Consider the following 23374-nt stretch of genomic DNA (forward strand, 5'->3'; position numbering starts at 1 on the left):
GCCTTTAGGTGAGACTTGGCAACACTTTTCCATTCACTTCAAAGTCGGAGGTGGTAAGGCCAGGATGCTCCATAGACCCTTTGCGGGGTCCAGTGTCTCCTCGTTGATTGGACAATTATTGACAAGCTGAGGATATCTTACAGCTTGCGCATATTTTCTAGGATCACCTTTGTCCAAAGTTTCAACCACCCCCAAGAGCAGTTATTCATATGCCCAAAAATCACTCAGCCAATGTTGGGGATAAGGAGGATTCTTTAGGCAGGGAGGGCGGTTAATGTATCTCCCAAGCCATGACTGTTCCTTCACCAGGGAGCTCCTCTGGTTCCAATATAGGCTCGCCAGGTACCTCCTCTTTGTTGAAAGATGTAATGGGAATCTGCTCTGGGACCTTTGAGAAGGCAAGCCCCAGTAAGGCCAGTATAGCCATGTAGACAAATTATATTGGTATTGGCCAGTCATGCATAGGAGCTTAGTACAGGGTTCTTTCAGAATATTTTTCAGGTACCTCTCCTGTCTCTCGGGAGACAGTTCCTGCTCGAAGTAAGAGAGAAGTGGCCCAGCGACAGCTAGAAGAAATACATCTTGTGACAAAGTTCCTCCTCTACCTTGGTGGGTCCTGCACTTATTGGCAGACTTGCTCACCTCACAGATTCACGCTGTGGGTCGGGAAACAGCCCAGAGAGAGACTTTCCCCTCTGGTTGAAGCCACAGTCCAGGTCAATTCCTCCTGTGTTTGATCAGGAGTTGGGAGGTTTGGGGGGAACCCGGGCCCGCCCTCTACTCCGGGTTCCAGCCCAGGGCCCTGTGGACTGCAGGTGTCTGGAGTGCCTCCTGGTACAGTTGCGCAACAGCTATAACTCCCTGGGCTACTTCGCCATGACCTCCTCCCAACACCTTCTTTGTCTTCACCACCAGACCTTCCTCCTGATGTCTGATAACACTTATAGTTCTCAGTCTTCCAGCAGTATGCCTACTCACTCTCGGCTTCTTGCACGCCTCTTGCTCCCAGTTCCTCGCACGCACTTCCTCTCCTCTGGCTCCCTTTGGTCTGACTGGAGTGAGCCCTTTTATAGCATCAGTGGGGCCTTAATTACAGTCAGGTGCTTAACAGCCTCACCTGACTCTTAGCAGGTTAATTGGAGTCAGGTGTTCTCATTAGCCTGGAGAAGCCCCTGCTTTGGTCACTCAGGGAACAGAAAACTGCTTATCCAGTGGCCAGTATATCTCCCTTCTACTACTCTGCTATTCCCAACTGGCCTGGGTCTATCACAATCTCTAGAAATGATAGTGCCATTGGATGCGGTTCTGGCACTGATACTTGCTGTTGCTGGTTCCAGTTACAAAAGAAGGAGTGAAGATGGCTCCTCAGTTGGTTCCTGAGTCAGTCCCAGGATGGATATCAGAGTTGACATCAGCACCAGTGCCACAGGTTCTCTTGTCTTTTTCACTGCTGGTGCCTTGCTGTCACCCCTTAATATCATTGAGGACTTAGAAGAGCTTATCTCAGAGTCTCAAGTCCTTCTTGCAGGAGGTTAGTATGGACCACTCCAAAGAGAATGACACCTGGTCTCACTGCCCAGGAGTTGGTGCCAAAGCAGGTGTTGCCAAGGTCTTCAGTACCTTTGTTGATGCAGTCAGCATAGGCAATGCTGGTGCAGAGAGTACTGGCACTCTGTTTTCTTCTCCTTGCTGGAATCAGAGGTATTCTGCCTCACAGCTAGGATACTTGCTAATGACAGTGTCTTTGGCTCCAGTTTAGAGGAGGTCTGCTTCTCTGGTATCAAATGCTACCTTTGTGGATTGCTCCAAAAGTAGTAGTTGGAGTGTCAACTCTTGAGATTTTTGGGTACAGGACAAGAGCGAGCACCAGATGGAACACCTGTCAGGGATATGTCCTTCCCTGAGGCAGAAAAGACATCTGCCTTGTCCATCAATTAAGGGCATGAGACCAGCGCAGGAAAGGCAGGGTTTAAACCCAGTGGGTTTACAGTCTGACATTAGTAATGATTGGCCTGAAGCACTTTACCCCACTGTACAAGGAAGTGTATCCGGGTCTCCCCATGAATGTCCATTTCCTTTTGGGTGATGGGGAAGCACCCAACTAAAAAGTTTTTAACAAAAATGATATTAAAAAGGGAGTGAAGAGAAGTTTCTTCACAGGTTAGAGATCTGAAGCTCAGAATTAAAAGCAAGCTGAATACAGTCCAGGTTCCAGCTCAATGTCCTGGATCATAAGAGGGAATTGAGAGAGGCTCATACCCATTCCACCCTATACTCCCCAACACTGGAGCATAAGGCAGCAAAGGGCACACGTGTGGCTCTGACAGACAGTGCTATTCAAAATATTCCGAGACTGCACACAAGACGCATGTGCTTCTATGGTGAGAGTCACACTGACATTCACAAAGAAGTTACAATTACTATCCCATCATTTTCTACCTGCTAGAGAAAATCTGTCAAAAATGCCTTAATTGAAAATGGCTTTATTTTATTTACAAAGTTTCAATTTTCCATAAATCAAGACTGTAACTTACTGCATTGATACATGCCTGAGTGTCCATTTTTGCCAGAATATTTTAGTGACTGTTCTCCCTGAAATATATAGTTATTGTATGTGCATCTATCTACCATATGGAATCCTGTTTGCTAACAGGTCCTATCTCCAACAGCTGAGTGTCCAGATTCAAAGCATTCTATTGACTCATGGACTTGACTTGCATTTTGAACCTGAAATTATCTCCTTCCCAAAGTCACTGGCAACAGATTCATAATACTCTGTAAAGTCTGTGTGAAGGAGAGGAGCTGCCCTGCAAATTTATGAATACGGAACGTTGGTCTGACTATTTGGATGGTATTGATCCTATGTATATACTGGTTTTAACTCAATAGGGACCCATCACAAATACAAGCAGGAAGAAGAATGGCTCCAGACAATCACCTCTCAGCAAGTGCTTAAGAGTTAAGTGACAAAATAAGTACTAGCTTTGATGATTCTGTCTCCATCTCCAGACAACCTACAAATCTCCTTTTGGCCAGGAATGACCCGGAACCACCAAACACAGGAAAACAAAGAACCATACCAGGGTTAAAAAAGAAAGACACACGCCACAGGGGAAAACAAGACTCGCTCAGACACATGAGCCTCCTGGAAGTGGGGAATCTAGAGAAGCTAAGCCTGCCTACGTCACATGATGGTATGGCAAACTAAGTAAAACAGACAGGCAGGTAGACTGGTTTAAAATTCTTTTCTGTAAAAAATTTATTCCTGCTACAAAATAAACAATATTTTTTCTTTAAGAAGGTTGTTTTGTCACCATATCCCACTGGCCACAGACTCCCAAAGAGAAGATCTGCAGGTGCCCAAACTCAGTCAAAGTAATAAACAGCTGACACACTAGCTACTGTAGCCATGGTCCCCAGCTAAGAGTGGGAGAACAGTGAAATTCCATCCTGTGTCAGGTAAAATGAATGCGAGTCCCAAGATCTGAGGAGATGCACTCAGAGATCAGAAAGAACAGCGATGGAAGTAGTCCTGTAACCAGTTTATAAACCACCACCAAGTTCCCCTCGCACTGTTCAGTCTTCCATTAACACTTTTCATTCCTCCTTGTTTGTGAAATTAAAGAAATCCCTCCACTCTCAGCCTCCCCCAGAAAAACAGATAAAGTTACTGCAAACTCAAAAAATCAGTTCATGGTTACATTTGTTGGAACACCAAACAATGCCACCAAGAGTAAGTAAGTCACGACATATCTGAGGATGGGAGAGTTCTCAAAATCATGTATGAAAAAAAATCCCAATAAGCATCAGCTGTATAACTGAAGCAATTTTTTCCTATTTAAATGGACATTTTCTACTTGATTGTATAGTTTTTGTCTAACAAAACATTACAATATTATTCTTAAGCTAAATAGTTCACATAAATTAACAAATTTACATACGCATCAGATGAAAGATTCCATCACAGGCGCTAATATGAGACAAAAAGGCATTTCCTAGGCCCTGGCCAGCATGGGCTCCTTTCACAAGACCAGCAATATCCACTACGTTCAGAAAGGCTGGAATCTTGCTGAAAGATAAAAGATAAAGGTTTCATTACTAAACAATATCAACTAAAACTGTTTAGCACAAAAAGAAATCCAAAATACTGTGAAGTACTGAGGTTAATATGGGCTCTTTTTTAAAAATAGGTCTGTAAAAGAAACATTGTCTTTTGTCCTCTTTTGCTTGTTTTTGATGTATAAAGGTGGCCTGATTTGTATATTTTTATAGATCATATGAGACACAAATTTCTGAATGAATTTTAAATAAGTCTTGTCTACTATTTTTCCTGGTAGATTGTATAGATAACTAATAGGTTTAACCTCAGAAAAATCTTGGATTTGATTAAGAGAAGCAATTTTTATTCAAACTTTTAAAAATAGTCTGGCTTGTTTTTTAAATATTAAAACCTTCAATTTTTAAATACAGTAACTCTCCACTTAACTTCCTCTCGCTTAACGTTGTTTTGCTCTTACATCCCTGCTCAATTACAGAACATGCTCCATTTAAAGTTGTGCAATGCTTCGCTATAACATCGTTTGGCTGCCTGCTTTGTCCACAGATGGCAACCCCTCCATCAGCTCCCCTACGCACCCCCCTTAGCACTTCCCGCCCGCCAGCAGACCCCACAGATCAGTGCCTTCCACCTTCCCCCCCCCCCAACCTCCTGCCTGTGGCAATCAGCTGGCTTGCAGCGTTCAGGAGGGAGGAGGCGTGAGGACTCAGCGTGCAGGCTCCCCCTCCCTCCCCTGCCTCCTGAACACGGTAAACCTGGGCAGGAGGCAGGGGAGACAGGGGGAGCCTGCACACTCCTGCAAGCCAGCTGATTACCGTGGGCAGGAGACAGGGGAGGGAGGGGGAAGGAGCGAGGATGCAGCGTGCGGAGTAAAGGGGGAAGGGAGGAGAAGAAGCAGATTAAGAATGAGGTCTTGGGGGAAGGGGTGGGCAGGCCAAGGGTTGAGCCTCCCTCCCCTGGTGCTTGAAGAGTAGGAGAAGCTGCTGCTGCACAACGTGCTTCTCCTAGCCTACAGCACCTTCAGCCTCCTTGCCTGCCTCATTGTCTCCAGTGCCAGTGGGCTGTGCCTGTGTGTGGTAAGGGGGCGGGGGGCATCTGCCAACTATAGTACTGTACTATAGAGCAAATTTTTCCCTGGAACCTAATCCCCCTCATTTACATTCATTCATTATGGGGAAATTGGATTTGCTTAACATCATTTCACTTAAAGTCACATTTTTCAGGAACATAACCACAATATTAAGTGAGGAGTTACTGTATTGAAACACCTAAAACTGTAAAGGCAAAAAATATTTTGTTAGGGATTCAGCATTCACACCCTTTCAACTAAGGGTGGAAAGCATTCCTAATTCATATTTGACTCCCCAAAACCTTCCGCAAACCAGGGGAGACAAAACTTTACATTCCTGATATTTCTAAGGTAAACACAAGCATTTTAAGCTTCTCAAACCTTTTTATACACAAAGAAAAAACGTACAAGTCTGTTTTTCCCCTCTTCTGGTCACCTTTCATGAATATAATGTTAAAAGAATTTGAATCCTTGACTGTCTACAGAGATAATCCTGATCTAAAGACAGGGAAGGGGATTATATAAACCTTCCAGATTTTTTTTTCCCATGAAAAACAAACTCATACAAAACCTTATTACTCAGACATAATATATATAAGGTCAGACATTTAAGACCAGATCCTTTGTCCCACCTAAGACTGCTTTGTAAGGTTCGAGCAGCACGATGAGTTAAAATGTATTTAAGGAACCAGATTAGGATTCCCAAAGGGAATTCTCTAGTACACTAACAGCATAATCAGACCCAGAGGTCCATATCATGGACAAAAAAAAGCAATGTTAAAAGAATCTAAAGTTTCAAAGTCAAACAAAATTTAGAAAATGCTAGAATTAAGGCTGGTTGTGCAATATTAATTCGGGACCCTTCTGCATATGCATTACTAAGCACTCTCTAATTACATGCTCACATACTCTTTTCTCTCCAACAGGACCCCATTTTTAGGAAGCAAACTGAAAAAACCTTACATTATAAGCAAGGCTACGTTTATGTCACGGAGGTCATGGAAGACACGGAAACCATGACTTCCAGAGACATGCGTGACATTCTGCTTCATCCCCAGGGGCTGCGGGACTCTGGAGCTGGCAGCCAGCGGGCCCCTGGCAGGGTCCAAGTGACAGGCAACAGCAGCAACAGGGGGCCGCCTGCATGGTTCCAGCAATGGGCAACAGTCTTGCGACAGGACGCTGCCTCGGGGTGTCCTGTTTTCTCTTTGGGAAATATGGTCACCCTGCAGCTCCCAGCCGCCATAGGCAGAGGGAACCCTCCCCTGCAGCTTCCAGCTGCCACAGACAGAGGAGGCCATAGCAGCTAAAGTCACAAACAGGTCACGGGCTTGTGAATTTTTGTTTATTTTTAGTAAAAGTTAAGGGCAATAACCATGACAAGAGCTTAGCATAATTCCTTATGATTTAGGCTAACATCCATATGGATCACAAGCAGATTCACAGCATAAGCTTCTGCCACTTGACCTAACGAAGTAACTGATAGCAGCAGGCTGTCATCTTCAACTCGCTACAACAGTGGGATAAGACATAGTGGGTTTCAAAGATTGTTGAGAATAGACAAGTGTTAGGATTCAGAAACACAAAGTTCCACAAAGGAGTGTGTTCTAGTTGTCTCAGATCCTTCCCCTGCGCTCCACAAGGCCAATCATTTCTCCTCCTATCCCCTCCAGCCTGCTCCTGCCCCGGATTATCTCAATTCTCCTCCAACCACTTTGTGGCTCCTCCTCTCAGTCCCACGCTCCTCGCATACTCTAACCTATTCTTTCATTCCAAGCTCCCTGTACAAAGTCCCAGTCTTTTTCACCCCCACTCCAACTCCTTGTCCAATCTCAGTCTTCCCCCTACTGGCTCCCTTTCCCTATCTCCTTGCCTACCTAGTATCAGGGCACGCCTACATTATGGGCATTACAGGGGCACAGCGTCTATGCTGCTGGAATGCTGTAGGGCAGACTATGCTTCCTACAATCGACAAAGGTTTTTTTCCCATCAATGTAAGTAATCTGCCTCCCTGAGTGGTGGTAGCTAGGTCAACAGAAGAACCCTTAAGTCAACCTAGCCTCTTCTACACCAGAGATTAGGTCATCTTAACTACAGCATTCAGTGGTATAAAAAATTCCTAAGCCCCGTAGCTAAGTTGATTTCAGTAAGTGTTTGGTGGCGGCAGCAATCCCTCAATACAAGGAGGATGTCTGCCAGGGGAAAAGTCATGGATGATGGTTGAGTCATCAAACCTGTGCTCTACAGATTTCTGACAGACAGCACTACTGCTGAATGGGATGCTGTACAATTTCCTTCTTCCTCTGCCATTTCTCAGCCTTACTCTTGAGCAAAGTGATTCTCTTCAAAACGGGCTGAGGCCTGATGTATGATGAAACACCACTGAAGTCTATTGCCAGCCAGCTCTTTCCAATTCGTGGGATCAATGTCCCCCTTCTTAAGAGATACTTTCAGGGAATCCTTGTAGCATTTCCTCTGTCCCCCGCGGGTCCTCTTACCATGATTAAGTTAAGAAAAGAGAACTTGCTTCGGAAGACAAAGATCAGACACCTACACACAATGACCAGCTCAGCTAAATTGATGTTTCATAATCTTCACCTCAACACTGGTGATGTTAGCTGCAGAGAGAAAGCTGGCATTGGTGCAATGGTCTTCCTATCGGATATGGGGAATCTTCCTACGGCAGCGCTACTATCACTCCAGGCATTTAAAATCGCTTCACTATGTCACCCATGTCCTAAACCCATAAAGGAGAGTGGGGATGACTACTGCACTGTAGACCAGGATCTTAGTTTCCATTTGCAAATCTCTAGCACTAAAGATAGAACAGCGCGACTTTCTGAAGGATGCACTGGCACAACAGATCCTATGTTCAATCTCCACATCCAGATTGGCTGTCTGGGAGAGGTGGCTACCAAGGTAAGGGAAATGCTCAAGCTTTTCCAGGGGCTCACCACCGATGACAATTTGTGGGAGAAGGGGAGCTACCTGTGCTGGGGCAGGCTGATGGAGCATCTTAGTTTTCCCAATGTTGAGGTAAAGTCCCAGGCTATGATAGGCGCCTGAGAAAAGATCTAGGGTGACTGCAAGACAGCCTTTGTGTGCGCAAGGATAGCACAGTTGTCAGCATACTGAAGGTCAGTAATAACCATCCTGGTGACCTGAATAGATGCAGTGCTGTAGCTGTGCCCCTGTAGTGGGGAAAGGGAGCCAGCAGGTGGAAGACAGATTGGACAAGGAGTTGGAGTGGGGTTGGGAACGACTGGGACTTGTACAAGGAACATGGAATTAAAGACTAGGTTGGGGTATTCAAGGAGTGTGGGACAGAGGAGGAGGAGCCACGAAGTACTTGGGGGAGGGTTGAGATAAGACTAGGACAGGAACAGTGTAGAGAACACCACCAGCCATAGTTTATAGCATTAATTGACCTAAGGCTTTTGATTCCATCAATCGTGAAGGGTTATGGAAGGTCATGTCTAAGTTTGGTTGGCCACTGAAGTTCATTGTGTTCTCAAGCTACTTCATGATGGGATGACCACTTCCATCCTCTGTAATGGGTTGGAGACAAACCTGTTCACCATCTGTACTGGTGTCAAGCAGGGCTGTGTTATCGCTCTAACCCTTTTTTCTACCTATCTTGCCATGATCTTCATTCTTATTCGTGAACCGCCTTTCTTCTGAAATTGGGATTATTGCATCACACAGACAGACAGCTCTTCAACCTCTGGCATCTTCATTCTCAGTCAATAAAGAACAGGGCTCAATCTCCCTCTCATTCCCCTCCAACTCTCTTTCTAACTGATACACTTCTTTCAGTTCTAGCAATAGCCATTTTAAGGAATAAGACAAAATCCAAATTTCCAGTGTTGTTGGAAGGAAATACCACTCCACCCTGATAAGGGCCTTCTTATCATCTAGAAGTCAGATAGCTGGGGGTTTTTTTGTTGTTGTTTTTTTTAAACTGGTTCACCGATTGAGTCTTCAATTGTGTTTGTTGCTCTATAAATATTATTGAATATATCCCTTATGGTTGCGTAGTATCTCTGAAATGAAACTATAAATGTAGTTATTTTATCAAGCCTTGTGCAAGTTTTATAATATCAATTCAGTAAAGGAGAAAAGTACATCAGATTAATCTTCTGTGGAATCTTTGGTTTAAAAAAAATAGACTGATTACAACTAAACTGAATTTATGAGAAGCGCTCTCTCTCTCTCTCTCTCAATTATGCAGCTGCAGGATTTTGAAGGAGAGGGATGATTTTTGGTATGAAATATCCTCTGGTCCTGGGCCAACTTCATGAAACTTTGGAAACTTCTGATATTCTCCTTTTACTAACTCCAATTTCTTTTCAATGGTAAGTTTATCTTAGCTAAGTAGTCTTCTATATTTGTTATAAATAATGGGATTCATATGTGTATATAGTAAAGCTTTCCAAATCTTATTTGCAAATGTTGTTCATTTCCCCGATTCATCCAAAAATATTAATTGCATTTTGAGTTTCTTCCTTTTAAAAAGCCAAGTAAGGAGCCTTCCTGTTTTTTCCTCTTGCTTTAGTAAAATTTTAATATTTCTGCCATATCTAAGGACAAACTACTAGACAAAATAGAAACAAAGTGAAGAGAATTCTCATTTTTTTGTATTTTTAAGTTTGATAATTGGCAAATACAGTAATATGTGAGCTACTTTTATTTTTTCTATTTGTCTTTATATAATTATTTGATACTCACTAATGGGAGTACCAATAAATTAGGGGTCATATGAGCCTCTTCCAAAAGCTTAATTTTACTTTATTATTTTAATTGTGTCTTTTGAGAAATATACATTATGAGAAGTCCATATTCTTTGAGAGTTCATCCCTTTACCCATTCTCCACTGTGCTGTAACTGGAACATTAACTGACAGATGAATATCCAAGATCTCACCCATGCATCTTCCAAAGCAAGGATTTAGAAAACAAGAACTGAATCAAACCTACAGAAAGATATATGATGATGGAAATAATATTTACATAGTACATTTTTTGGCGCTCTCTCTCCACACACACACACCTTTTATTTTACCATTTCCTTTGGTTTTCTGAATGTGAGGGTGGGAGGGGTTGGAATATATCAAAGTTGCACTTCAAAGTGAATTTTAAAATCTCCAAAATTGTATCGATTTATAAAATACAGGATTGGTAGCTTTGCAACTTCTGGGACTTATTCTTTAAAGAAATTGGTGGATCCACATTTGGGGCCCAAATATTAACCACAGTCAATTACTATTTTACCTTAATATGTACAATCAGATTTTGGCTTCAGTTTTTAATATAGAGATTCCCCTTGCATTAGTTGATATTTCTGCTGAAAAAGTATATTTCAGCATCATGTTTAGTGTCAACCAGTTCTTTTTTCAAGTGCATTTCCTGTAGGAAGGTACCATCTTCATAAAAGTGATTTAACATACCTTTTTTCCCCACTGGTTTCTTTATTCCTTAGGTTTCACAAACAAGTTGGCAAACAGCTCTCCCTACCCCACACAGCATTTCACTAGTATTATTCTTTAAATATTTTATATTAATGGAATTTAGGTTATTGTTGCCTTTTGTTTGATACACACATACCTATTTTTCAATTATATAAAATATATTATTTGTATATTTACCGTGTCCCATTTCCTTTTGTTCCTCTTTTTGCTAGAAGCATTTTGCTTACCCTACCCTTTACTTATACCCTCTCAATGCTATTCTTCCTAACTGTATTGTTTCACAATGCAGTCTCTCTCCCCGCATCACAAAAACTAAATTATATTTATTGCATCATATAGGTAACTTCAGTCTTAAGATGGAAAGATGAAACATTTATAGTCGATTTTTAATGATCCTATTACATATATTGCCCTCTTCTTGTAAGTTAGTCCAATATCTTTCCTGAAATAAGTTGTTGTGAATGATGTATTCTAGGAGAATAAAGATAGGTGTTTAAGTCCATGCTCTCTTCCTTTTCCCAAATTGAAGAGGGACAGAGAAGTATTTAACTCTTCAAGCATTTTAACAACAAATACTCAGGATGCTCAAATTGCTTATCAAGCTATTCCGTAAATTTTTATTTATTTTGTTAAAGGATCCATTATCCACTGGACACAACCATCACTCAGACTCTACCTCAACTCAAAAGAAAAACTGTTTTGATGTTATGGTGAAGTCTGAGCTTTGCTAAAAATAATAATTTAGGATTCCTTCCTTTTCCTGATAATTAGTTCTCTGGAGACCTAATTCAAAGTCTACTGAAATCCATGGAAAGGCTCCCACTCATGTCAATGGACTTTTGATCAGGCCCCAAATTCCCATCTTCACTTTACTGTTTTCAAAACTTGTGTCTGGTAAGATATAGGACTTCCGCTGCTAGGTGAACCTTCCATAGATCCTAACATGCTATTTCCTTATCCTGAAATCTTAGCATTAATTATGGCATGTATGCCCCTTTTGGGGGGTTTCAACTGAAGGGATCTATGCACTTTTCCCATTTTCAGAGGGAGTGTGAATTCATTTTCCCCTCACTTTGTCAGTTGTCAGTTTGGCTACAAATTCAGTCACGGTTTGGCCTTCAAGTTCCTCTGCAATATTTACTATTAAATTTGGTATCTGGTTTCTAGGTCTGTGTGTTACTAAAATACTGAACTGCTGGGGCTCACACCTGGAATATCCACTCACCCCATTTTCAAAACAGGGGCCCTATCAGCAGTGAAACTGATAATCTTGTCAAGTTCATGGCTCCAGCTGTCAGCCAACCTGACAGCCAACAGGCAATGCATGTAACGCAGAGTCTATACACTGCATCACCCAAACTACATCAGCCTAAGCCTTACGCCTCTCGTCAAGATGGATTTACTAGGGTGGCATGATGGGCGAGTTACAGCTGCAGAAGGAACATTGTAGTGTGTAGGCTTACATAGGTAGGTCCATGTAAGCTGCCTTATATCAACTTAACTTTGTAGTATAGAGATGCCCTTAGATAGTTTCTCCTTTCTTCCTTTTTTGGTAAGTGGTCTAGTCTTCCTTACTGTCAATTCATCTATAGTCTAAAGCAGAACAAAAATGTTGGTTGCTTTCTAAAATGCAAGAAGCTCTGCTAACCCCAGTTGTAAGAATTTCTCCGCATTGCTTATATTAGTGGAGATGAAGTGATTGTACCAACACTGGAAGCCCTAGTGTAGATGGTTTTCTGGATGTCACTAGCATTTTAAACACAATGTTGCTTAGACCTATTCTAAGCAGAATTATGTGAAAGTTGTATAAGTATTGGTAACAGCTGGAAGTCCACCCAGATAAGGGTTTTTAAACATTTTAAAACACCCCTGGAAATTAACTGATGTTATCACCAGTAGACAGTTGCCTAGCACAGACTAAGTTTTAGTGCACCCAGTCGCTCCACTTCACTGTATTTAAAATTAGTGTCTACTGAATACTCAAGAACCATAACATTTTATGTAGTTATAGTAAGTTGTATCAAAGCATACACTTCCTGAGTACACAGATAGGCACGATTTAAAAAAATCTGTAGAATGTAAAAAAAAAAAGTCACTTTCAGCTACTTCAGAACATGATATTTTGTTATAATTTTTAATTCAGTGGACTGGGGAAAATGGAGTATATAAAATTCCATATAATTTGGTGGGTAAAACTGCCTGCACCTGGTCTACACTAGAGCTGGAACTATCAGTAGCATCGGTATAGCTGCACTGATGCTGAAACAGTACCAATATTCCTTGTATACACAAGGGCAGAGCATAGTATATGGAGCACTGAACATGAGGACCACTGATCTCCCAATTCCTATCTTCCTGGCTTCATGGAAGAATGGGAAGAGCAGCAGCACTCTACTCTTATTTTTAAAAAAACCTGAAATGGTTATAATTATACTTCACTAATACCCCCACTGAGGTGAACAGAGTAGTTTACATTTCTACTCTGAGTACTGAACAAAGGGGGGGGGGGAGAGAAGTACAGAGCCCATACCATCGCAATGATGGTGGGACTGCACTCACGAAAAATTACAACTCTGAAGTTTGTTTAAACAGACTGGGTTTTGGTCAAGCAATAGGTTTTGGTCCTTCCAATATGCTTCCTCAGGACCAGATTTAAACCTAAAATGTAGACTCAAAAACCACATCCATCCTAGACTTTTCTGTCAAAGATTTTCCTCTGCTGCTATCACAAGCTCTGCTCCACGGGTGGAAGCAACTGTGGGAGTGTTACATTAGACAGAGTGCCCCGAGTCACCTGCATTTTAGGCAACTTGTCATGCAGACCCACTCTGAGCAAACCGAGACAACATGGAGCTAAATAGGGCTGACAGCCAACTGGAATGACATCTGCACTCATACTCTTACCATAGCTACTAGTGAAACAACTAGTGGTAGCAACAGTGGGAAGTTTTAGACAAAGCCATGAGAGCCATAATCTGAGGATCACTATATTCCAGGATACTGAACTAGTACAAAAGTATCAAATGAGAAAGCAGGTTGTTATTTTCAGGGAGCAGAAAGAGCGGGGAATAGACTCCTGGCATCAGAAGAAGCAGATGTTACCATGAGAGCCCATTGATTGATATTCATTTTGGGAGGCTTCTTTGGTTTTGTTTTAATTGTTTACATGGCCAACTCAGACATTACTGTCAAACATGCAGTAGCAGGGGCCCCACCAATGCTATATGTTTACTACTTATGCTACAGTGTTATGAGTATCATGGTTAAGCAACATATGCTAGCAGCACTCTTTGACAACACTATTTGTCCCATGGGGCTTCTCTCTCCTCTAAACACAACCCTGGTTAAGGCAAAATTTAGATCTCCATTTGTGGTTAACAGGAAACCTCCATCCAGGATTCTCAACTCCCTCCACTCTAATACCAGTTCTGGACACATTTTTCTCTCCTATGCCCCCAGACACCCTTGGACTGCGCCATTCCTTTTCTCCCACACCTTCGTTCTACCTGCATTTCACAAAAAAAGTTTTCTATGAGTGAAGAGAGGAGGTAACACACTTGCTTTTAAATCCAGTGTTGTGTATATGCCAAATACTTACAAAACAAATATCCACATGTGACTATGCTTCTACAAACTTCTCGGTAGCAGCAAAGAATAATGGTACCAGTGAAAAATTAGTTCTTCCAAGCACGCAGCTGAAGATATATTGCAATAGGGCCCATAACTTATCTTGCAAGTTTGCCAAAAAAAGATTCCTTATAAAGAGGTCTTAAACATGGAACATTAAACAACATCTCCACCCTTCTCAAAGTATCTATTTTTTAAACATGCATTTTTACTGCTCAACTAGTTCCAGTCTGATGTGCTCTTACCGACAGTCTGGCTGCTTGGTGCTCTTTTCAAATTATAGTCCAGCATCTAGACATTTTTGGCTCTCTTTACTCTGTTTGAAGCTTTGGCTTCTACTTCGCTGGTTTCAGATTAGTTTGTTACCTGAACGTGTGTGCTATGACTTAGAGCTCCTTTTGAATGTGTCCTGCAAAAGGTTTTCTTCCCTTTCCCAGAAACACTCTCTTTTCATTTTGGCAGTTCCAGTGGACAGCGCCCCATGCGAGTGGGCTACTTGCCAACATTTCTATTTTAATAAACAAAGCAAAGAAATAAATGTGTTCCCCTTATTTCCTGGATATCTAGAGAAGCAAATAAAGTACAGAAAAGAAAGTCCCAGGAAGTGACAGCAGCAACAGAAACCTATGGATCGTTATCTCTGGTCAAAAAGAAGTGGTCCAGAGGAACAAGAAATTCTGGTGGCTCCTAGTGCCAATTCTCCTACCACACTTTGTAAAACAAGTCTACCTCTGTGTTGTTCTTAAAACGTAGGGGGAACCTTTCAAGTTCTGTACTAAACAACAACTGGAAACACTAAACCAACTAAAAGAATAATTTTAGAATGTGCAGAGGAAAACACAAGGTGGACACACTAGTGTTCCATCTGAGGCTAAGGGCAGTAGAAGGAATTGTGGGCAGTTCACATACAAAGTCCCAAATACCCTCGGTGTGCAGCACAAGGTTGCATAGAGCACATGCATGGGCTGAATAGACACGGCTAAAGGAAAATCTCTGAGCAAAGATGTCCAGAAGTGTGAAAGGGAAAATGCTGTTTCCAGATTATAGGCCTGGAGGTCGACATTTACTATCTGTCCCACTAAGTCCAACTGTAATATTAATCAGAAACAGGAGGTGCAACTGTGATGCTGGCAAACGAGGTGCCAGCTCTTGCCAAGGCTTTAGGCCTCAGCCAAGCACTGACAAATTCATTGCTGCAAACCAGCAACATGCATTAGTATGATTAAGATGGGTACTGAACTTTTAACAACGTGTTTAGACTTTATGAAATGCTTGTAAATTGCTGCATGTATTAATCTCACTTAAATATCATCATACAGCATGTGATATAAATCAAAAACTTGTGTCTTTAACCGTAAAAAATTTTTGCCCTGAAACTGTCAACCTGTCAGATGGAATCATCTCTTGCCATCAGGAAGGAGTATCAAAACTCAATGGCCAACTGTGGGACATCATGATACAAAGACTTTGCTAACTGACCCTCCACAGGCTGCATGCAAAATACATCCCATTAGCAGCTTGAATTCTGGAAGAGGGAAATAAAGATAGTGAACAAGAATTTTTCATCTCTTTTACTGTTTGGACTCTGACAGGGCTGGAGTTACGAAACAGAAGCAGAGATCTCTAGGGTCAACCTGGGTGCTGACAGATTACTACAACTCTGTCACCTTTTCAAACATAGACTAACTCATTTGTGTATGTTTACACCTGCTTTAATTTGTAAATAAATTCTCATTTCTTTTTCCTAATTAATAAATTGTTAGTTTACTATACTATTTGCTACAAGCATTGTCTTTGATATGACATCTGAGGTACAAATTGACCTATGTGATTGGTTTGTTGGGACTGGAAGCAACTTGAAACTTATGTTTGGCGTATGGCAACCAACTATCACTAAGTCCAGCTTACCAGAGTGGCAAGAGTACCCAAGGGAACTGTCTGACTCCAAAGCAGTGTCATACTGTTTCAGGAGTTCACATTTGTTACTGAGTTAGTAAAATCTAATTAAAGAACATACAAACAGTTTGAGGTGTCTGTCCTGCTTTTTGACAGTCTGCCTTAAGGCTGGCATTCATGGTCGTGAACTACTCCAGACAGCATGACAGCCACCTGATTGATGGAGGTGATAGACTGGGGTGTATCATTGCAACACTGATATATAACAAAGTCACTATCATTCATAAATTAAATGCAAAATAATATTAATACAATATTAAGGTTGTAGTTAGGCATGCAAGTCAGGAATGCCAATGTTAATACTGAATATGCAACCTTCTGTTCCCTTATTTTTATGGTTATTGAATGATCACATACGGTCTCAAAAAACACTATGATTTTACATTTCTCTCACAAATTTAACTAACTTAATTTTCGTAACGGCCCAGTATCTGAGTCATTAGAAGTTGCCTTCTTTATGGTTGCCTTCTTTATGGGCATCTCACAGTTTCTTCCATTTTTAAGATTAATATCAGTTAAAATGGGGAAATATCACCAGAAGTATAAAGGAATTACAAATCAGCAAAATCTTTCAAAACTGAAAAAACTAAGGATGGCCCCTGTATTTTAAAACTGTCAGCAGTTCACATATACATTTATGAGGATGGCTTTGGTTTGCCTTTGGAGAGAGACACCTCAGAACAGTAGTTATGCCATCTCAACCTATAACTGAAAGATCACATTTCTAAACTAGTATTAGCAAATTAACAAGTTTTTGTTTTATTTCCATATCTTAAGTAGTACTGTATACAATTTGTGTTTTTCATACAACCCAACCTAAAATTATATTAACAAAGTTCATTCTTCCTTTGAGTATCTGTTGTAGTTTAATATTAAGCTATTTTATCCACAATTTTGCTTACAGTATTCACATGCATATGCTACTGATTTGAAAGTTAGAAATAACTAGATAAATTGAAGAATGAGTCCTATGAGTATATAAGCGATGTATTACTTTCAGATGCTAAGTACAGAGTGATAGCATGTTTACAGTAATATACATCATTAAAGCACAACTGACACTGAAAGTTTATCTTTGAAAGCACTGAACTGGCATGATGGCACGTACTGGCACCTCCGCCAAGCTGCTTTTTAGTTCTCTAGAATTTCAACTTTCATTTTAAAAAGGGGGTTCTAGTTTGCTATGGTTGTGAAGACAATCTTCAAAGAGTGTACAGAGCGTAACTGATACAATGTCTGCTGAATTTGCAGAGAGACTAAAATTATAGCTTAAAGAACTGCCTCATTCACCACAATGGATCTTAACTCAGATGCTAGTAACGATAATTAACAATATTGACATTTAAACTATTTCACTGCTCAAAGCATGGAAGAAAGAAGAGGAAAGAATACTCTGAAGATCTGCACGAGCTACTCTGAATGAGAGCACATTTTTGCATCAAGAACAGGTGGTCTTGGGAGAATATCACAATTTATTCCCCTTGCCCTGACAAAGCAGACAACCCTGAAGGATGCAGTGGAGCCAAGCATCACGCATGATCATACTCTGAACAGCCACACATACAACTCAGAGCAGCATCTCTTTTTAGCATTTCAAGTGTACATATCTAGTCTTCTGAAAAGAGTTTGGACAAATACTACCTTACACTTCCTCTTCCCCCTGAAAACTCTCAATCTGACCCCACTTGGAAGAAGAGATTATCTACAAGTAACTGAATTTCTCTGAAAGCAATGCCTCTATAAATTCACACTTGTGACTTAAATCCCTACATACAGTCACACAATACTTTCATCTGTTTCACGTTGCTTGAGCATGTTTGACAACGTATTTCTCAAGTTGTTTTCATAGATGGCCTATGCAGTACCACAAGATGCTACACATTTGTAGCAAAGTCTTCAGAAAAGAAATTACATAATATATTTGGATTTAGCTCAAATACAAGACAGAAATTATAGTAGTGGGTTTGGTGGGTACTACATTTGTTTTCTCTTTCGAGAGAGCTTGCACACACCCCGCAATCTGAACCAGAAGTTTGCATCCCAAGGGTCCCTTACAAGTGCTTCTGGCTTCTCAGGTTGCAGCAATAACCAAAAACATATTTTTACACCTGATCTTAGTTAGGTGATTGCAACCTTTTTTCTTGGAGGTGCACCAGGTCACAGCAACATGCCCTTTTATCAAATGTATATAGGCTTATTTCACGCCAATCTACATAAGGCTATCCCTGAAGACCACTTGCAGTTTAGACTATTTGAAGCTTCCAGTCATCTACCCGCTTCACTTTATAAAGTTGATTAATGTAAATTTCTTAATGCTGTGGCTTTGCACTTATTTTCTTATCTGCTTACTAGTGCATACTAAATTATACTTGATCCAGGGTCCTGCAAACATAAGAGGTTAATTCTCTATGTATGAGCCATCCCAGCAGTTGATATCATCCAGTGCATTTGCTGAAAAGTCCTCAGATTTTCATTCTGGAGGAAGTCTCCAGTCCTCCTGCATCTGTCTGGCAGAGCCCAAATTAGTTATTTATCTTCAGGTCACAGTGCCAGATTCATCTGTTCATGAAGTTTCTGTTTGAGGTAGATTAGATGAGGGAAGCCCCTCTTTAAATAGTAGATAACCATGGGGTGCCTACTGATGCTCTCATTGAAGGGTGGTAAGTAAAGCAAATATTCAAGTTAATAAATGGCATGATCTTCCTTACACCAATATACAAACACAGTCCCTGTCAGATACTTGAAAGAATTACAGTTATCAGGCATAGCACTCATGTTCTTCTGGTAGCTGTGCAAGTTTTCTTAAGCAATGATCAATAAACAACACTTCAGCTTTGTTGTACTGATCCAAATTTAAAGTTAGTCTGTCTTTCATCTGTACCTCTTAAATGCTGCCCTCTCTCGGAACTTACATGGTTTGTTTTCTTTGCATTAAGGTCAGTCACAAAATTTTTAGCTGATCTGCTCCCGTAGCAATTTTGGAGTGTTTTAAGCACCTGCCAAAGGCTTGAAAATATAATGCAGTCCACTTGGCTTTTTCCTCACTTAGTTTTCAGATACAGGAGTTAAGCCAAGCAAACTGGCACCAACAGACTTCACTGACTTGACAGTTGCTTTGACATTTCAACACTTTTCTTTTTAACCAAGCTTAGTTAGTTTGTGTTTGAGTGGGAACTTTAAAATAATGACCATTGAAAAGCTAGAGCAGATTTTGGACATCGCAACGACCCCAAAAATTTGTAATGCAAGTGTATCTATTGGGCTCAGTTTTGTAGGTGAAGTATACTGTATCCATAAAATGAGCAAATTAAAAGCTCTTCACATCTGGCTGCCTGCATCTGCCTTCTGTGACTCAAAACGGAAGCTTTAAAAACTAAGCTTCTCCCTATGAGAATTTAGCATCAGCCAAGTGCCCACCACAACTGGGTTTGGCAAAACCATAAATAAAGGTATTTGGTGCCATTACTGACTCAACCTTAAAAATGAGACCTTGCTAAAAGATTTATTTTTAAATAATAGTCACTCTTTGAACTGTAATGCTGCAAACAGATTTCTGAATCATCAATAAAGACTTTTCCCAAACAAAGAATGTTTCCTACACAGCATTTCTGGCCTTATGTCATGCTTCCTATCAGCAGTCCACCTGGAGACACAATGAGTAGCAGCCAACAATGGAACAGGTGGCAGCAGCAGCTTGCCATATTTAGCACATAACAACCAGAACCACTTTATACCAAGACAGCTCTCAAGAATGACTGAAGACTGCAGAACTCTATTTAGTTGTCTTCCCAGTGATTTTAATGTATTTGGGCTTGCTTCCACAAAGAAAAAAAGTTTGCACCTTCCCTCCTCCACCCCAGAACCACATCAGGACACCACTGTCTATGGATTCTCACAAGAAGTTATTTTGGGGCCTCAGAACGCAGCCATCAGCTCTTGCTGGTGGCCACTCTGACAATTTTTCCTAAAATACTTAAGCTATATCTACACTGCGCACTTTATAACGGTGCAGCTGTGCCGCTGCAACCGTGCTATTGTAAGGTGCACAGCATATCCACTTTTTTTTGCTGGGAGAGAGCTCCCCCAGTGAAAATAAAACCACCCCCCACGAGGAACATTAGCTCAGTCACTGGGAGAGTGTCTCCAGTAAATGAAGCGCTGTCTACACCGGTGCTTTTCGTTGTTAAAACTTTTGTCGTTCCGAAGAGGGAGGAGGGGTGTTCACGCCTCTGAGCGACAAAAGTTGTAACTATGAAAGTGCAGTGTAGACATGCCCTTAATTAACTTCAGGAAAAACAAATAAAAATGCACATTTACATGCACAGTGGTTTGAGCATTGGCCTGCTAAATCCAGGGTTGTGAGTTCAATCCTTGAGGGGGCCATTTAGAGAACTGGGGTTAAAAAACAAACCTGGGGGTTTGTTCTGCTTTGAGCAGCAGGTTGGACTAGATGATCTCCTGAGGTCCCTTCCAACTCTGATATTCTATGTCCAAGTCATTATAATGTATTTATGTAGGTTTTTATTGCAGACTCAATAATAAAAATAATGTACACTTGTCTCTATTCTTTTCTGGACCTAAACAGAACAGAAACAAATAATGTGCTTTTCATGTTCTTGTTGTCGTTGTTTCTCCTGCTTTTTTGGTTGTCTTTTATTATTATTATTATTAAAGACTGGCCAGCTAGTAAGTTTGTTGCTGTGAAAAAAATATATTTGTATGTTTGTTAACACTGCTTTGCCCCTCAGTCACTGCCCAAAAGGTTGTGACCACATGAAAAAGCCACCGGGTGGCCGCATTATCAATTTGTGGGGGCGGGGGAGGAATGTGAAAGTGGCAGTGGTGCTTAATGACTTCTTTGTTTCAGTTTCCAACAGAAATGTTGGTGGTGATTGAACATCTAGCAATAGTGAATGCCCGTGAAAATGAGGTAGGATTAGAGCCTAAAATAGGAAAAGAACAAGTTAAAAATTTCTTGGACAAATTAGATATCTTCAAGTCACCAGGGCCTGATGAAATGCATACTAGAATACTCAAGGAGCTGACTGAGGAGATATCTGAGCCATTAGCAACTATCTTTGAAAAGTCATGGAAGATGGGAGAGATTCCAGAAGACTGGAAAAGGGCAAACATAGTGCCAATCTATAAAAAGGGAAATAAGGACAATTATTATAGACCAGTCAGTTTAACTTCTCTACTCAGAAACATAAGGGAGCAAATAATTAAGCAATCAATTTGCAACTATCTGAAGATAATAAGGTGATAAGTAACAATCAGCACGGATCTGTCAAGAACAAATTGTGTCAAACCAACCTGATAGCTTTCTTTGACAGGGTAACAAGCATTCTGTATAGGAGGGAAGTGGTAGATGTGATATATCTTGACTTTAGTAAACTTTTTGATACTGTCTCGCATGACCGTCTCATAAACAAACTAGGGAAATGCAACCTAGATGAAGCTATTATAAGGGGAGTACAAAACTGGTTAGAAAACCATTCCCAGAGAGTAGTTATCAGTGGTTCACAGTCATGATGGAAGAACAAAATGAGTGGGGTCCCACAGGGATCAGTTCTGACTCTGTTCAATATATTCATCAATGATTTTGATAATGGCATAGAGTGTACACTTATAAAGTTTGTAGATGATGCCAACCTGGAAGGGGTTGCAAGTGCTTTGGAGGAAAACATTAAAATTCAAAATGACCTGGGACTGGAGAAATGGTCTGAAGTAAATAGAATGAAATTCAATAAGGATAAGTGCAAATTACTTCATTTAGGAAAGAACAATCTCTTGCACACAAACAAAATGGGAAATGACTGCCTAAGAAGGGGTACTACGGAAAGGGATCTGGGGGTCACGGGGGGGGACGACGGTTAGGTGTAAGGAAGAGGGGGGGGGACAGATACTAGATCAACAGGTCATACTGGTAGTACTGTGTCCCTACCGAGCGGGGTGAAAAGAGTGAGAGGAGCCCAACAGCAAAAGTTAGGATGTTTGTTCACCAATGCGAGAAGCTTAGGTAATAAAATGGAGGAACTGGAGCTCCTGGTCCGAGAATTGAAACCGGATATCGTAGGAATAACCGAAACATGGTGGAACGATAGCCATGACTGGAGTACAGGTATGGAAGGGTATGTGCTGTTTAGAAAAGACCGATGCAAAGGTAAAGGTGGGGGAGTAGCATTGTATATCAATAATGAGGTGAAATGTAATGAAATAACTAGCAATGCAATGGATAATACGGAGTCTGTGTGGGCAATGGTCACATTGGGGAAGAAAACTACCAGAGCCTCACCAGGGATAGTGATTGGGGTGTGCTATAGACCGCCGGGATCTAGCTTGGAGACGGATAGAGAGCTTTTTAATGTTTTTAAGGAGGTAAACACTAATAGGAACTGCTTGATCATGGGAGACTTTAACTTCCCAGATATAGATTGGGAAACAAATGCTAGTAATAACAATAGGGCTCAGCTTTTCCTAGACGTAATAGCTGATGAATTCCTCCATCAAGTAGTTGCTGAACCGACGAGGGGGGATGCCATTTTAGATCTGATTTTGGTGAGTAATGAGGACCTTGTTGAGGAAATAGTTGTAGGGGACAACCTTGGCTCGAGTGATCATGAGCTAATTCGTTTCAAAATTAATGAGAGGATAATCAATATTGCATCTGAGACTAGGGTTTACGATTTCAAAAGGGCTAACTTTAATAAATTAAGGCAACTAGTTAGGGAAGTGGACTGGACCAACATATTTAGGAATCTAAAGGCAGATGACGCCTGGGGTTACTTCAGGTTGAAATTGCAGGAGTTGTCAGAGGCATGTATCCCGAGAAAGGGAAAACGGCTCGTAGGTAGCAGTTTTAGACCGAGCTGGATGACCAAGCGTCTTAGAGGGGTCATTAAGAAAAAACAGAAAGCATACCAGGAGTGGAAAATGGGAGGGATCAGCAAAGAAACCTACCTTATTGAGGTCAGAGGGTGTAGGGATGCAGTGAGAAAGGCAAAGCGACGGGTGGAGATGGACCTAGCGAAGGGGATTAAAACCAATAGCAAAAGGTTTTTTAGCCATATAAATAGGAAGAAAACCAAGAAGGAACAAGTGGGACCACTTAAAACTTTAAACGGAGTGGAGATTAGGGATAATCTTGGAATGGCACAATATCTGAATGAATATTTTGCCTCGGTCTTTAATGAGGCTA

At 41.1% G+C, this 23374-nt stretch overlaps 1 protein-coding gene across 2 annotated transcripts in view; it reads right to left on the reverse strand.

Annotated features, from left to right (window-relative positions):
* The window catches only part of OLA1 (Obg like ATPase 1), a 180066-nt gene that overhangs the window by 137019 nt on the left and 19673 nt on the right, over positions 1-23374 (reverse strand). For both annotated transcript variants that reach the window (XM_045032555.1, XM_045032554.1), the window contains exon 4: positions 3942-4069. In XM_045032555.1, the coding sequence (XP_044888490.1) occupies positions 3942-4069 (128 nt within the window). The remainder of the gene's footprint in view (positions 1-3941; positions 4070-23374) is intronic.

This window comes from Mauremys mutica, chromosome 10 (assembly GCF_020497125.1).
Source record: "Mauremys mutica isolate MM-2020 ecotype Southern chromosome 10, ASM2049712v1, whole genome shotgun sequence".
NCBI classification, from domain to species: Eukaryota; Metazoa; Chordata; order Testudines; family Geoemydidae; genus Mauremys; species Mauremys mutica.